Raw genomic sequence first — 11995 nt, 5'->3', positions numbered from 1 at the left:
TGCTGCCAGGTCACCATCTTCAGTTTTGGGAGCCTGAGCTTACGTGTTTCCAAAAGGGTATAGATCTCAGAAGAAAACAATCCAATGAATCAACAGACACTTGGGAAATGTTAATAACCAAATTTTTTATGAACTATTACTACAAAGAACTTAAGCAAGAGGGGAGATAAAATTTTAGTGATCTTTAAGTAAACATTTTTAGCGTAACAGCCTTTGCGACCAGATATTTTTAAAAAATCAAGCTTATAAATACCATTGCTCTATATTCAACTGGTGTACACTAAAAATAGGATAATAAATGGAAATACATGTTCTTATAGCATTTCCACAGGAAATGTTCATACTTTTCACAACATTCTAAATCATTTAGCAGTAACATATGCTACATGAACTAAAACACAGGTATTTTTTTATTGCACATTTCAAAGTTGTAAGGAGGCTCCAGCTTACAAGATGGTTTTTTATTTTAGGGGGGGAAATGATATTTTTTTAATTGTTTGGCTCAAAAATGCACACTGCCAGGGCAGCTTAGATTTAAAAACAAACCTTTTAAAATCAGCTTTTGGATTTTGAAGCCAATGAAAACCTTAACTGTAACGAATAGTGCACAGTCTACTTTCTCTCAGACTGAATGTCCAAGGTCAGTTATGGGCTCTGTTTTAAAGCCGGTGAGCAGTCCTGGCTAGTGCCCTGAGAAGCAGGCGGGGGCTCATCTCTGGAGCCGGAGGGTGGTAAGTCTCTTGCAGCAGAGGAAGGTGGATAATCCTGGGGCCCATGATTGGGGGGTGGTAATCGGGTACCAGGAAAAAAGTACTCTCTTGGGCCAAGAGAGCCTAAAGGTCTAAAAGGTGCATGTCCTGGTGGTAAAAATTCTCGAGGGTCGAGAGGCAGGTCCCGTTTTCCCGGTGGAACGCCTGGTGCATATTCTCTTAAGCCTAGCGGTGGACGCATACCAGGACCTGAAAAAATTAAAATTAAGTCATGTAAATACATACGAACACACTTAAATTTAGACAGTTCCCGGTATGTTAATCAATTTCTTATACCCCTGGAAGTCAGGTGGTGGCTCCCGACTTTACTGATGAGGCAAACAGGCTCAGCAAGTTTAAGTTACATGCCTGTGGCCAGCCAGTCACAAAGCAACAGAGGCTGGACTTCAATATCGCTCTACCTAGCTGGTGGTTTTTTCAACTATACAATTCTGCTGTCTGTATCTTGTAAGAGCTTGATTTGTACTCAGAAATACAATGCATCATACCAAGATGACAGATTATGAAATAAGGGTTTCACTGTAAGTAAATTTTGATAAAGGAAATCCCATAGTTACTGTGTCAATTAAAAATGCACACAGGAGCTCAGCATGGACCTACACATGCCATCAAAATCAAGGTGTCTGCCCTGCTGGGAAAGGCCTGCCAGCTCCACCTAGTTGAATTCAGCAACTTTCGACCTATTAGCTGTTACATTCTACCTTCAACACTTCCTTCCTATTTATTCCCAAGGTGGGTAGTGATGGCTTCATCTTTCCTTTTATACTCTGTGACCCATTGCTTATGCTTCTATTATGGTGATTATAAGTTTTATGTTGTATAATGTATGTATTTGTGTCCTACAGGATCCCTTAAGCTCATGGAGTTAGGACAGTTAATTCTATCCACTACAGAGCCTAGTACAAAGCCAGAGATGTTCAAGCAACATAGCAGAAGTAGTATTTCTGACTTTCTATGAACAGTCCCCCTTTTCCCTGTCTACAAGAGATTCCTCCTGTGCATCTCAGTATAGGGAGATGATGCAGCACCCCTTGAGTCCTAAGAAACTGGTGGAAAAGTTCAAATGTATCAGCCAGCTTTACCCTTTCATTGCACAGCCCTGCGACAGCAACTGTTAACATTTTACTAGGGACTAGAATGAAAAGATGAACACACTTTACAAGCCCATTACTACCATTCAGTCATCATACCAAAGGGTGGAGGGAGTGGCCGAGGTCCGAAAGGCCCACAGAGTTGAGGAGGTGGTCCATATCGGATGGGTGGCAGTAGAGGGCCTCCCACAGGGGAGCTCATGAGGGGTGTCCCTGGAAAGGGAGGGGGCCCTTTTGCAGCCATACTAACCTGCAAAGCAGAAGTAATGAAAGTTGTGAATTACCTGGATATAATAGATAAAAGCACCAACACCATAAGAGCTAAAACCCACTGAGCAGATGTCAGACACTTGTCCAAAGAGCCAACTAGTGCAACAGAACTCCACCCCTCCTCTCCATCCCCGAGAGCTCAGGCAGGTTAAGAGAATGTCAGAGGAAGGAACCCTTTCACCGTAATCATATTATTGCTTGTATGTGCAAACAGAGAGGAAGCAAGAGGACTGTCAAAGGATATTAACAGAGGCAATTCCCAACTGAAAAATTCACCATACCACACACACTATAACCTGTGTCTAGGGCAGCCCCTCCCTCTTATCACCACAAGAGCTCCTTTTTCCATATTAAGAACGGAAAGAACAATAAGGAAAAAAATCCATTTTCACACACATGTAATAAAAGCTACTATTCAGAGTACCTTCAATTTCCTTTCCTATGTTATAAGATGTCATCTTGTTTTAAACATGAGGGAAAAGCAGCACAGAAGAGTATTAGATATTTGCTGAAGGTCACACAGCATATAAAGAGGCTGAGTTAGAATTCACTACAGGGGGTCTGACTCCAAGCCTGCACTCGTCCTCCTCTGCCTCCCTTCTGTCAAAGGAAGCTCCACTCTTTCTGAAGTCTGCCACTCCAAAGGGGTCTTGGGTCTTCTCCAGGTTGCCCTGGGATAAAAAGAGCTCTCAAGCAATGTGTCCTAGAGTCCTGCCCTGGAAGTCGAAGGAGTTCCACACAGAGACAGTGCTATATATATACGAGTTCAGCAGGCACAGCTCTAACAGCCACCCTCATTCTCCAGCAACATCATCCTTTGTACTACAAAATACTAACCTGTACTTCCCTATGGGAAACTGGGTTGGAAATTCTCAATAATGAAAATATGTATCTTGATTTCAACACAGTAAAGCGCTCTGAGGTATAATCATAGGACTCACTAGCTGTCACAGCTATGCAAGTTGCAAGAGAAGACCCTTATGTGAACATAATTTAAGGCTGCTGCTGGGAAATGGCATAATGGGTAATTAAAGATTTCCACTATTCAGTATTTCACTTACAGCAATCAACCTCTGTTACCAATCTGTAATTTCAGATTATTCACAATACGGCACAGGGTTTGCCTAGTGTACTACTGGAGATATTCTTAAATAGCATACTTCCAAATATGATGAATTTATGTAATACATAATGAACTGATTTGCCTTAGAGCTCTCATCATTGAAGCACATACCGTATAGCGTTGGAGTGATGACTTTTTCACATTTTTTTAAGGTTATTTACAATAGATGCTCTAAAGAGATTAATCACTTAACCAAAACAGGAAAAAGGAGTAAAAACCAACCAACCAGACTTCAGCGACCCAGAAACACTTCAAGGTCATAAGGTCAGTATCGCCATGCAATTTTAAGCAAAGCAGATTAGCGTCATGCTCCTTGGAACTTTTCTAGAAATACACCAAGTAGAAAATGCAGTGTTGCTCTCAACCTCTAAGTACTTACTGATACTGGATGCTCAGCCAAAGAAGGAATGCTGGGAACTGAAGGGCCTTCAGGCTCTTGGGGAACAGTTTGCTTTTTCAAAAAATAAATGAGATGGTACAGATAGACACATAAAAGGGAAATGGATAAGGCAAAGAGAGGATGTTGTAGAAAAAGTTACATGTGTCCGGAAATACCTAATAACAATTCAAAATGACCGCAGATTTTACCTTGCCCTCATCCATCACCTTAGAGGGCGAAGAGCTTCTGGAGCTGCTGTTCACTGTGGGAGCAGCGCCGGATTCTGGATCTGTGGGAAGCCAGAGAGCAGACTTAGGCTTGTTCTGACTTGTATACGCACTCTGAGGACTACAAAGGCCTTCGCCCACTTCCTCCACAATCTGAGACTCTGTGAACACACTCAGGTCCCTTACCAGAGGCAGAGGGTTTCCCAGATGCCTCAGAGGCCCATCGAGGTCGAGGGAGAGGCCCATCCACTGATCCTTGAGAGAGAGGTAACAGAGCCCTTGCATGAATTTTTCAGAATAAACCAATTGTGGACAGGTCAGGGTTCAGTTCTACCTAAAGCAAAATTTTAAACGGATCTCCCAATACATATGAGGAGAAATCACTTACAGTTTATGCACAAACCTATAGAATTAAAACAAGACCTATGTGGGACTGAAAGACCTGCACGCTAATAGCACCAGCACAGTCAGGTAGTTCAGGCCGCCGGCAACTGTTTAGACCTTTCTGTCTATATGTAATCTGACTTCTGTATCTTAACAAGTATAAACACATTTATGATTAGAACTAGACTTAAATAGCATTTCATATTAAAGTAATGAGTAGTATATGTACACTGCATTAACTATAGAGTTTAAGGCTACTTTTATAATACTCAAGAGAGGAACTCAACAGAAATTTAAAGATAAAGGTTTATACTTCACAACAAAAACCTGAAAAGAAACAATAATCAATGATACTTTTATATACACTATATATAAATGTTTATATTTGTTTACATATATGTTCACATATAATAAATACAATAGTATCATAATAGTAAATAAACGCTTTTTGTTCTAAAGCAGATCTAAAGTAGACTATTTACTCACCAAGACTAATTAATCCTTCTCTATATTGGACAGACCCAAATTCTCAACTGTTGCTTACATTAGCAACAGAATTCTCAAAGAAGGAAAGAACTCTTGAAACAGTTTACCACAAGGTAACATGGCAATGCTCACCAAATTCACTTCGAGGCATCTCTCTTCGATTAAGCGTAGCAGACAGAGGTCTTGCGGGCGGGTCTGCCGTCAGCGGTGGGGAGCATTCTCCACCGCTCACAGGAGATGGGCCAAAAGAGCCATTCTGGCTCAGGGGACCTGCAGACAATGAGGAGGAGTTTGCATTTTAACCTTTTTTCTTTAGTAAGTTCTTGGGATTATTTCTAGGGCATCATAAATTTACACACATATTACAGAAATAAAAAGTAACTTAAAACACATTTTTCACCAAAATATAGACTGCTGCCATTTAAAAGTACTCCCTACCTCTCCGTGGAGGGTTTTGTGTGTTGGGTCTTCCTGGCATTGGTTTTACAATCACAGGTTCTTCTTGCATCATTGCCATCTTTTGGGTTAGTTCCAATAATCTTGAATATAAAGAAAGAATAGACTTAAATATGAAATAGAAAATTCCTTACTGGATATCATGGCACAGCCTTTAAAAACTCTTAAAACACCCTGAAAATATAAGTTTTAAAAACACATACTTATGTCTCAAGTTGGCAGCTTCTCTCTTCTCTTCAGCTATAGCTCTTTCTGCAGCACGAGCTTTGAGCTATTGGGAGGAAAAAAATCCAGAATAAGCTGTGATAGACCACATAAAATAAAGAAAAGAAAAAAAAAATCTTACCCAGTTATCGTGAGCTTTCTTCTCATGAGTAGCAATCTGAAAAAGACAACCCATCAAAAAATATGTTCAAGGATTCTGTATAATAGCTATTTTAATAATCTGTATCAGATAGCAAAGAATTCTGCCCTGTAGGGCAGTATAATTTACCTGGTTTTTAAATGAGCGCTCTGTTTTCTGTAGTTCATCCTCCATTTCTTCAATTCTCCGCCTAAGGGTTAAACTTCCTTTTATTATTTAAAGCGCAACTGCATAAAATTTTACACAATCTTACCATGTTCCCTTTAACAACTGTACCCTTTCAGACATTACCCATACATACAAAAACACATTTTTCCTGGTTATAGGAGCATATTGTGATTAAAACTAATACCACATAATTTCCTTCTTTATTATTTAAGAGCTGGAGATTCTGAATTGATACATTATAATTTCCTTAACTGCTCTTCATATGTTCTCAAACAATCCTGCTATAAATCTTTCTCCAGAAAGCTGTATCTCCTTTTAATTATATCCATAGGAAATTTTCCAGAGCTATGACTACTATCATTTTAATGATTTTTAGATACATCATACAGCAAACTGCCTTCCAAAAAAGATTTCGCCAATATATAAAACCACTCAGAACTGCTGGCATGAACCAAGCTTCCTCAGTCTTGCTAGTATTGGGTGTAAGGAAATTTCTGTTAATTTAACATTTTTTCCTTTGTTAACTTAAAATTTATGTTTTCTCATGTTAATGTTTTGACCATTTATTTCTGCTTTGGTGCTATTTTTGTTCTACACAGTGTAAAACAGTTTTGTTTTGAAAAAATGCCTACAGTAGTTTCATCAGCCACTGACACCCTTCTCAGAATCTGAACTCACTTGTAAGTTTTCACTTCCTCTGCCGCCAAAACCGCCTTTTCATCTGCAGCTGACAGCCGCTGCTCTCTTTCTTGCCGATCATACTCTTCTTGACTCAATTTCCTAAGATAAAATCAGTTGTCAAATGAAGGTGCTTCTCTTTTTTCCCAGCATTCTGTCTAAATGTCTCTAGGTTACTTTCCATCCTTTCCAAAACATATTCATACAAAGTCATAGGAAGGAATTCAAACCTGCCACTTAGGGATAAAAATCACTCTGCCTGTTGGCAACACTTGCATTTTTTAACTTTTCACAATTCTCTACTCACTAATAAATGAAACAAACAAATGGAAAAAAATGCTGCATCCCATGGGCAAGTTTCTTGTGTTCGAGACAATGAGAGCTCATTTTACTTCAATATGGAGAGCCAGGGCTGATCAACCTAACACAATCAAGCTTACTAGGATAGAGCAGGGGATAATTACGGCTCTTATTTCTACCATGGAAAGGCCTGTAATTACTTCTCTTATTTCAATCTTGGAAGGACTATTTTTCAATCCAGACTGGCACCATGATAATTAGTCCTCAAAAGCCTTTTAGAAAGTCTTCCAACTGTGCAATTAACCATAGAACACTTCCACACTTCAGATGTGGAACTTCTACTGTGTATGTCAATGGAACTATGATTAGAGGAAAGAGGAAAATCTTAGAATTGGCAGTGACTATTGGATAGAAAAAGAATCTAAACTATCCCATAATCAGAGTATCATCTACAGAAACTGGTTTTAACTTTCAAGTTCAAGATATTAATATACTATAACAGAAATTTTAATGGTAGCAACATGTGATAATGGTTTTAAAATGCTTTTTTTTACCTTTCTAGTACTTTGACTATAGTTCTGATTCAAAAGAAACTTGAAACTTAGTTTCTATGAATCAGAAGCATAATCAGAAAAAACACAGTAAAAACAGTAATCACAGAGAAAAAGAGATATATTCTTTTGTAACTGTCCATTCAATATTTCAGCAAGTGTCTTATGAATGGCTAAAATATACTGGTTACCTAGTAAGATGCTAAAGATAACAATATGCGTGAAGTACTCTCCCTGTACTAACAGAGTGCACTATTGAGTGCAGTTTAGCAGCGCACTTAACCACAGAACAATCCTCTAACTCTGGCACAGGAAGAGATGTGAGAAAACTGGGTCTTGAAGAAAGATCACAGACAATTTTCCTTCCAGGAATTGAATGACTTAGTGTGAGAACATTAAAAACATTAGACAAAACATTAGACAAAAATATAAAGAACATGCTTGAAGGCATCAAGCTAATACATGAGGTCACAATCCAATAAAAAAAGGAATCTCAGAATTACAAGTAAGCTTGCCATCTGAAGTTACTTTTCCCCTAGGTTGACCCATGCACTGAAGACAATGAAGAGATATGAGGAAGCTGAACAGAGTTCAACAGATTCCTGGGGGCACAGAAAACAAAGCAGAGCTAAGGGGTTCCAACAAGGGGCATCCTAGTAAAAGCCTTGGGTTATGTTGACACTAGAAAGAATTGTGTACTTGGAGTACCAAACAAACAATGCAGTGTCCTTTGAAGGAACTAAGTCATCTCTGATCTTTATTGCTGACTGGATTAAAGTAATGGCCACCTGCTAGAAACCAACTGTTTTTTTCCTTTAGGAAAATAACACCATCTTAGGCCTCCAATTCCTTCTACAGTGTGCACCACTCAATCAAAAATGCCTAGGCACCCCACAAGACACTGTCATTAAAATCTGAAAGACAACAGAAATGACTCATTGAGGATCCACATAATGGAATTATCACACAGGCTTTAAAATAACTGTGCCTTATATATTCAAGGAAGTAAAGATTACAAATTTCAGCAAAGGATTAGAAATATAAAACTAAAACACAGTAACTGATGTTAAGAACTCAATGAATGATTTTAGTAGCAGACTTGATAACTGAAGTGAGATGCCAGCACACTGGAAGATAGGTCAGAAAAAAACATACAGAATGAAGCAAATACAGATGACAATGTAGGAGACACAGGGGGAAGTAATTTTAAAAGATTTAAATGGAATCTCAGAGAAGAATGAGACAATTAATATGTGGATTAAAAACCCAAAAATTCAGCAGGTGTCAATGACCTCAAACAGCATAAATGCAAAACAGATTGGGGGTGGGGGGGTGGGGTGGAAGGAGAAGAGAAATGAAAACCAAAAACACCCATACCTAGGCAGCTCCTAATAAAACTGCTGAAAAACCAAAATAACAAAGACCACAAAGGCAAGGGAACAGGGAAAATAAGAGTGATACTAGATCCGTGAAGAAACTTTAAAACCAGGAAGAAATTGGTTATCTTTAAAGTGTTGGAATTAAGTAACTTCAAATATCCCAGAGCCAGCAGAAGATCCTGAAAAAAAGGAGTCAAAATAAAGATGTATTCACACAAAGATAAACTGGCCACATCTTTCACTAAAGGATGTTCTTCAAGTAGAATGAAAGGGATTCCAAATGAGAGACACTGAAGGTGCAGGGGAGAAGGAAGAACTACCAGCAGACCTCAGAGATACTACAGGTTCAGTCCCAGACCACCACAATACAGCAAAGAAAGAAAGGGGCTTTTGGAACTGTTTTAGTCTCCCAATGCATATGGAAGTTCTGTTTACACCGTACTGTAAGTAGTGCAACAGCATCGTGTCTGAAAACCACATACAAGCCTTAACTACTGAACACTTTACTGCTAAAATACGTAACCATCATCTGAGCCTTTATGACCATTTTGTAATAGTAACATGAAAGATCACTGATCACAGATCACCACAGCAAATATAGTAATAATGAAAAAGTCTGAAATACTGTTAGAATTACCAAAATATGACACAGAGACATGAAGTAAGCAAATGCTGTTGAAAAAAATGGTACTGACAGACTTGCTTGACTCAGGGTTGCCACAAACCTTCAATTTCTAAGAAATGTAGTATCTGCAAAGCACGATAAAGCAAAATGCAATAAAATGAGGTATGCCTGTAAATTAAGTGACTACCGGCTGGAAAGCACTATAGTGGACAATAAAAACAACTTGTGGAGTTCAAATATACAAAGAATTAAAATGCAGGAGCATCTAAGTCAGGATGTCTATTAATTTAGTAAGTCCAGGATGCATGCTGTCGTCTTTAGAGTAATTACATGAAGACAATTAAAGCAACCAATAACTACCTAGCTTACACAGGGGAAAAGCAGAATTCTGAAAAATATTCAAACAACCTAAAAGACACAAAGAAGAAACAGAAAAAAGAACACAGAACAGGCCACCAAATACAAAGAAAATATCAATATGCAGATTTAAACCTTAACAGGTTTAAATACATTATAATTAGGAATGACATTACAAGGAAAAAGAAGAAATTACATTATAAGGGAAAAATGAGTACTCTGAGTAGTCACCTACTTCCGTCACAACTTACTCTAGAAAAGATTTTAAGGCACATAACCATTTGAACAGGCAGGAGATTGCCAGGTGGAAATAAAGTAAAAGGACATTTTTACTGCAGAAAGGCAGTATGTGTAATGACAAAGAAGCTCAGAGTGGCATGAAGAAACCGTGGTCAGGCTGCTAAGGCAGCATCAGGAGTCGCAGGAAACGCACCTGGAGAGGCCGCCCAGGATCACAGAGGGGCAGTGCCCTGTGCGCCTGCTGGAGAGTTCAAAATTGATCCTGAAGGAACAGAGCCTCCTTGACAGATTTTAAGCACGTGACAACATAAAAGGACTCATAGTTTGGGAAGTTTGTTCCAGCAGCTGTAGACTTTGGAAGAGGTATAAGAAAGAGAAACTGGAGACAGGTGACTAGTTAAGGTAAGGGGTGGCAGAAGAGATGATTCGAGTTTGAGCATACACAATGGCTTTGCGGATGGAGTGCAGTGTGTGCCCTGACATGTGACTGAGTGGATGCTGGAGAGTGCCGTATCGTACTGACTTTATGTATCATAAAGGCAACTGCCATTCAGCTAATTCAAATGACTACCAGTGTCAGAGAAGTGCTTTTTAAAAAATAATAATAACGAAATGAGAAATATTTGTCTAAAGCAAACAGTTACAACTGGACATGGAACAACATCCAAATAGGAAAGACAGAACATCAAGGCTGTATACTGTCACCCTGCTTATTTAACTTATATGCAGAGTACATCATGAGAAATGCTGGGCTGGTTGAAGCACAAGCTGGAATCAAGATTGCCAGGAGAAATATCAATAACCTCAGATATGCAGATGACACCACCCTTATGGCAGAAAGTGAAGAGGAACTAAAAAGCCTCTTGATGAAAGTGAAAGTGGAGAGTGAAAAAGTTGGCTTAAAGCTCAACATTCAGAAAATGAAGATCATGGCATCTGGTCCCATCACTTCATGGCAAATAGATGGGGAAACAGTGGAAACAGTGTCAGACTTTATTTTTGGGGGCTCCAAAATCACTGCAGATGGTGACTGCAGCCATGAAATTAAAAGACGCTTACTCCTTGGAAGGAAAGTTATGACCAACCAAGACAGCAAATTCGGAGAAGGCAATGGCACCCCACTCCAGTACTCTTGCCTGGAAAACCCCATGGATGGAGGAGCCTGGTGGGCTGCAGTCCATGGGGTCACTAAGAGTCGGACACGACTGAGTGACTTCACTTTCACTTTTCACTTTCATGCATTGGAGAAGGAAATGGCAATCCACTCCAGTGTTCTTGCCTGGGGAATCCCAGGGACGGAGGAGCCTGGTGGGCTGCCATCTATGGGGTCGTACAGAGTCGGACACGACTGAAGTGACTTAGCAGCAGCAGAAAGCATATTAAAAAGCAGAAATATTACTTTGCCAACAAAGGTCCGTCTAGTCAAAGCTATGGTTTTTCCAGTGGTCATGTATGGATGTGAGAGTTGGACTATAAAGAAAGCTGAGCACAGAAGAATTGATGCTTTTGAACTGTGGTGTTGGAGAATACTCTTGAGAGTCCCTTGGACGGCAAGGAGATCCAACCAGTCCATCCTAAAGGATATCAGTCCTGGGTGTTCATTGGGAGGACTGATGTTGAAGCTCAAACTCCAATACTTTGGCCACCTGATGCAAAGAGCTGACTCATTTGAAAAGACTCTGATGCTGGGAAAGATTGAGGGCTGGAGGAGAACGGGATGACAGAGGATGAGATAGTTGGATGGCATCACTGACTCGATGGACATGGGTTTGTGTGGACTCCGGGAGTTGGTGACGGACAGGGAGGCCTGGCGTGCTGTGGTTCATGGGGTCGCAAAGAGTCGGACATGACTGAGAGACTGAACTGAACTGAAAAAGCAAACCAGGTACTTAGAGCTGGCCTGAATAAAACTTGGAAAATCTAAATTGATTTCTTGGTGAGCAAAGAATTAAGAGAAAAAGTCAGTGGTATGGTTTCAATGTTTAACAGCATCTGGCAATAGCAACCAAAGCATTTGGAAAAGATTAAATTTCCTTAGCAAAAGAAGCTTTCTCACAGACTGCTATAAACACCAAAGAGTGAACTACAGGAACAAACACAAATAGCAACTGCCACCAATAAGCTACTTGTATAGAGAGTTCAGGTAT

General features: G+C 39.6%; 1 protein-coding gene across 3 annotated transcripts in view; it reads right to left on the bottom strand.

Annotated features, from left to right (window-relative positions):
- Nucleotides 1-105: 105 nt before the first annotated feature.
- Nucleotides 106-11995, bottom strand: part of MIA3 (melanoma inhibitory activity family, member 3) — a 56610-nt gene continuing 44720 nt past the window's right edge. For 2 of the 3 annotated variants that reach the window (XM_010852818.1, XM_010852819.1), the window contains 10 exons: nucleotides 6397-6498; nucleotides 5680-5740; nucleotides 5533-5568; nucleotides 5390-5457; nucleotides 5169-5269; nucleotides 4863-5000; nucleotides 4047-4115; nucleotides 3843-3922; nucleotides 1961-2111; nucleotides 106-959 (listed from right to left, as the gene is read on the bottom strand). In XM_010852818.1, coding sequence (XP_010851120.1) covers nucleotides 646-959; nucleotides 1961-2111; nucleotides 3843-3922; nucleotides 4047-4115; nucleotides 4863-5000; nucleotides 5169-5269; nucleotides 5390-5457; nucleotides 5533-5568; nucleotides 5680-5740; nucleotides 6397-6498 — 1120 coding nt within the window. In that variant the 3' untranslated portion in view covers nucleotides 106-645. Of the gene's footprint in view, nucleotides 960-1960; nucleotides 2112-3633; nucleotides 3706-3842; nucleotides 3923-4046; nucleotides 4116-4862; nucleotides 5001-5168; nucleotides 5270-5389; nucleotides 5458-5532; nucleotides 5569-5679; nucleotides 5741-6396; nucleotides 6499-11995 lie in introns of all 3 variants that reach the window. The other variant, XM_010852817.1, reaches the window with a different exon arrangement.

This window comes from Bison bison, unplaced genomic scaffold (assembly GCF_000754665.1).
Source record: "Bison bison bison isolate TAMUID 2011002044 unplaced genomic scaffold, Bison_UMD1.0 scf7180017864317, whole genome shotgun sequence".
Lineage (NCBI taxonomy): Eukaryota > Metazoa > Chordata > Mammalia > Artiodactyla > Bovidae > Bison > Bison bison.
This window is presented reverse-complemented; position numbering and strand designations above follow the sequence as displayed.